General features: G+C 47.9%; 2 protein-coding genes across 2 annotated transcripts; both read right to left on the reverse strand.

Annotated features, from left to right (window-relative positions):
* Positions 1-676: 676 nt before the first annotated feature.
* LOC139255704 (histone H2A type 2-A-like) lies at positions 677-1,063 on the reverse strand. Its single transcript, XM_070873973.1, has one exon. The coding sequence runs from the start codon at positions 1,061-1,063 to the stop codon at positions 677-679; it is 387 nt and encodes a 128-aa protein (XP_070730074.1).
* A 2,809-nt stretch (positions 1,064-3,872) lies between these two features.
* LOC139255703 (histone H2A type 2-A-like) lies at positions 3,873-4,319 on the reverse strand. The gene has a single exon (XM_070873972.1). It carries the CDS (start codon positions 4,317-4,319, stop codon positions 3,933-3,935), a length of 387 nt encoding a protein of 128 aa, XP_070730073.1. The 3' UTR covers positions 3,873-3,932.

Consider the following 4,319-nt stretch of genomic DNA (forward strand, 5'->3'; position numbering starts at 1 on the left):
GGAACGGCCGGAGCTCCCGAGAACGAAACCAGCATTCAAACTATCTCAAACCAGACCAGAATTAAACTAGGCCCTTTTATTACTACATTAATTCATCATCGCCGACTCTCTCGTTTTCAGACAGATTAAAGAATATTTAAAGAACCGGTGGCGGTATTTATACAATTGTTGAGTGACAACTGTAGTTCAATTATTCGCTGTTAACGGCAAGAGTGTATGTGTGAGCAGAGAACCGTACTGCAGAGACCGTGAACTGAAAACTCCCGCATACGGATAAGGGGTAAGCCATTTAGGACTGAGAGGAGAAACTTATTCACTCATAGTTGTTAACCTGTGGAATTCCCTACCGCAGAGAGTTGTTGATGCCAGTTCGTTAGATATATTCAAGAGGGAGTTAGATGTGGCCCTTATGGCTAAAGGGATATTGAAAGAAAGCAGAAAAGGGGTACTGAGGGAATAATCAGCCATGATCTTCTTGAATGGTGGTGCAGGCTCGAAGGGCCGAATGGCCGCCTCCTGCACCTATTTTCTATGTTTACAGGTCTAAAACAGGCCAATCTATCGGTACATGAATTAAAGGTCTCTGACTCCATTAAGACAGTAAGCAGCCCTTTCACAGATCCTGTGGGTGGCTCTGAAAAGAGCCTTTGGGTTATTAGATTAAATCTTGTCCGCTTTACTTGGTCTTGGACGAAGTGGTGGTTTTCTTGGGCAGCAGCACAGCCTGGATATTCGGCAGCACCCCGCCCTGAGCGATGGTCACCTTTCCCAGCAGCTTGTTGAGTTCCTCGTCGTTGCGGATGGCCAGCTGCAGGTGTCTGGGGATGATGCGGGTCTTCTTGTTGTCGCGGGCCGCGTTGCCGGCCAGCTCCAGGATTTCAGCGGTCAGATACTCGAGCACAGCAGCCATGTAGACCGGGGCTCCGGCACCCACACGCTCAGCGTAGTTCCCCTTTCGCAGGAGCCTGTGAACACGGCCCACAGGGAACTGCAGTCCGGCCCGGGAGGAACGAGACTTGGCCTTGGCGCGAGCTTTACCGCCGGTTTTTCCTCTTCCAGACATTTCCACGATCCACAAGTTCAGAAAAAAGAATGAGAAACTCCTCCCATATCTGCCCTTCTTATAGCTTCTGGAGGGATGCAGGGAGCGAACTTGTGATTGGTCGCTCTGAGGTGGATTTCATTGGTCTTTTCCGCTGACCAATCACCGTCTGCTTCGCCTGCCAATGAAAAGAGGGCGAAAATTACTGTTCGACTTCCAACGAATCTTCAATTTCAAAAACCCCGCCAATAATTTTTACAATGCGGATTATGTTAATAAATTCACCATTAGCCAAAGATTTCCAAACACTTTTTATTTCCTTTTGCCGTATTCCATATTACCTTCAAAATTCCAGGATGTTACAATCAGGTTTAAATTCGGGTTCAGTTTCATACGTTCTGTAACGGGACACATTCCAGCTCAATCTTTGTACAATTTGGGAATCACAGATCATGGATCGATCCTCCGCACAGGCGGGATTGAGACCAGAACTGGGAGTTCTTCTGTGAAAAGAGAAGAGGGACACAGGATTCAAACTCCCTGTTCTGGACTCTGTAAGAACTCCCAGTCTGGGCCGTTGCACTCGGAATCTCGGATTAATAAGCGGGTTGACCCGAACTAGAATTTTTTTTGTATTGTAAAGGGCTTGAGAGAGAATGAGGTGACTAAAGTCTGAATTTCACCTCCTAAAACAAGATCATAATTCATTGGCAGGCGGCCAGGGACAGTGTGTGCACTTTACTGGGAGGGAAATTCATCAGAGAAGCTAAGGTTGAACCGGACAGTAAAACTGCTTATCTGAGAATTCAAATCTAAATCTACAGCTGGAACTTTAAATGTTGTCAAACACTTGCTCAGGAAATAACTACAGCAAATTGAATTTAAAGGGTAATGTGTTTGTGCAGCTCTTTCAGAGACGTTGTGGGTGGCTCTTAAAAGAGCCGTTGTGTTTCTGGTTTGTTGTATCAGGACAGAGTGGAGTTTTACTTGGAGCTGGTGTACTTGGTTACCGCCTTTGTCCCTTCCGACACGGCGTGCTTGGCCAGCTCCCCGGGCAGCAGCAGGCGCACGGCGGTCTGGATCTCCCGGGAGCTGATGGTGGATCGCTTGTTGTAATGGGCCAGGCGGGAAGCCTCACCCGCGATGCGCTCAAAAATATCGTTCACAAAAGAGTTCATGATGCCCATGGCCTTGGAGGAGATGCCGGTGTCGGGGTGAACCTGCTTCATCACTTTGTAGATGTAGATGGAGTAACTCTCCTTCCTCGACTTCCTGCGCTTCTTACCGCCCTTCGGTGGTGTTTTCTTGATCACTTTCTTGGCGCCTTTCTTGGCAGTAACTGATTTCTTCTCTTCAGGCATCGTTTTGTTCAATCCGACGCAGACATGACCTAAACTTAGCTCGGAGCTCGCATTATATAGGCAGCCCCACACTCCGCCCACAGCCCTATGCTAATGAGGGATGGGTGAAGGCAACGATTGTGATTGGTTCACTCGCTGCGTTGTCAATTTCTATTGTTCTGTAATTCTCTGATTGGTCTCTTTAAACATCCAATCAGATTTACTGCTCGCCACAATCTCAAATTCTTGAATTAGGTCATCAGTTACATCCCCTCCCGAGCCATATTCTGTTCTTTATCGATCGAGATGTCTACATGTTCGACAGACATTGACCGGTTTGTAACCGAGATTGTCTGAGGGTCACTTCTGGTTAGGATTTGGGAGTCCTTCTATGAGGCAAAAGGCCCTCACTGTCCTTCCGCTCTCCTCCCACCGTTTAATTCAACACCTTTCTGATCTGTCACTGCTGTAACTACATTAGTTGTTTCAGTGTTACCTTCACCTGGAATATGCCGTACCTTCTGTGCCGTAAAGGGCCTATTTCCCTTAGCACAGGAGGCATAAATGTAAAGTAATTGGTAGAGGATTTAGAGGGGAAATATCTTCACGCAGGCTGCGGTCTGAAACTCACTGCCTGAAAGGGTGGTAGAGGCAGAAACCCTCACCACATTTAAAACTACTTGGACGTGCACTTGAAGTGCCGTAACCTGCAGGGTTACGGACCGAGAGCTGGAAAGTGGGATTCGGCTGGATAGCCTTTTGTTGGCCGGCACGGACACGATGGGCCGAAGTGGCCTCATTCCGTGTTGTAAGCTTCTATGATAAATGTCTATAATTCTGAAACTAAAAGGATATTCCGTCCATCGTGCATATGCTGATTTAAAACATATAGACCTTGGCGAAAAATATATATCTATACCGAACAAAATGTAAATGAACTGTATCTCCCTCCCTCCCCTCCTCTTCCCCCGTGAGGCGGTGGGTGGCACTTAGACGAGCCTTTGCTTTCTGCTTGGGGGAGAGGGTCGCGTTGAATCCATAGAAAGTGCGGCCCTGCCGTTTCAGAGTATACAGCACATCCATGACAGTGACTGTCTTGTGCTTGGCTGCTTAGTGTCGGCCTAAACTGACCGGCTTAGGAGAGAAATACACAACCCGGAACGACCGGAGATCCCGGAAACAGAACCAGCATTCAAACTCTCAAACCAGACCAGAATTAAACTAGGCCCTTTTAATAACCGCCGACTTTCTTCATACAGCTTTCATTGATAGATTAAATAATATTTAGGGAACCGTTTGCGGTATTTATACAATTTGAGTCTCTGACAACTGTAGATTAATTATTAGTTGCTAACTAGAACAGTTTGTGTGAGCAGAAAACCATAATGCAGATACCAGGAACTGAAAACTCCCGCATACAGGTCTGAAATAGACCAATTTATTGGTACCTGAAAACAAGGTCTCCATTAATACAGTAAGCAGCCCTTTCACATATATTGTGAGTGGCTCTGAAAAGAGCCTTTGGGTTATAAGTTTAAATCTTGTCCGCTTTACTTGGTCTTGGACGAAGTGGTGGTTTTCTTGGGCAGCAACACAGCCTGGATATTAGGTAGCACCCCGCCCTGAGCGATGGTCACCTTTCCCAGCAGCTTATTGAGCTCCTCGTCGTTGCGGATGGCCAGCTGCAGGTGTCTGGGTATGATGCGGGTCTTTTTGTTGTCGCGGGCCGCGTTGCCGGCCAGCTCCAGGATTTCAGCGGTCAGATACTCGAGCACAGCAGCCATGTAGACCGGGGCTCCGGCACCCACACGCTGAGCGTAGTTCCCCTTTCGCAGGAGCCTGTGAACACGGCCCACAGGGAACTGCAGTCCGGCCCGGGAGGAGCGAGACTTGGCCTTGGCCCGAGCTTTACCGCTGGTTTTTCCTCTTCCAGACAT

Source organism: Pristiophorus japonicus, unplaced genomic scaffold (genome assembly GCF_044704955.1).
Source record: "Pristiophorus japonicus isolate sPriJap1 unplaced genomic scaffold, sPriJap1.hap1 HAP1_SCAFFOLD_622, whole genome shotgun sequence".
NCBI lineage: Eukaryota > Metazoa > Chordata > Chondrichthyes > Pristiophoridae > Pristiophorus > Pristiophorus japonicus.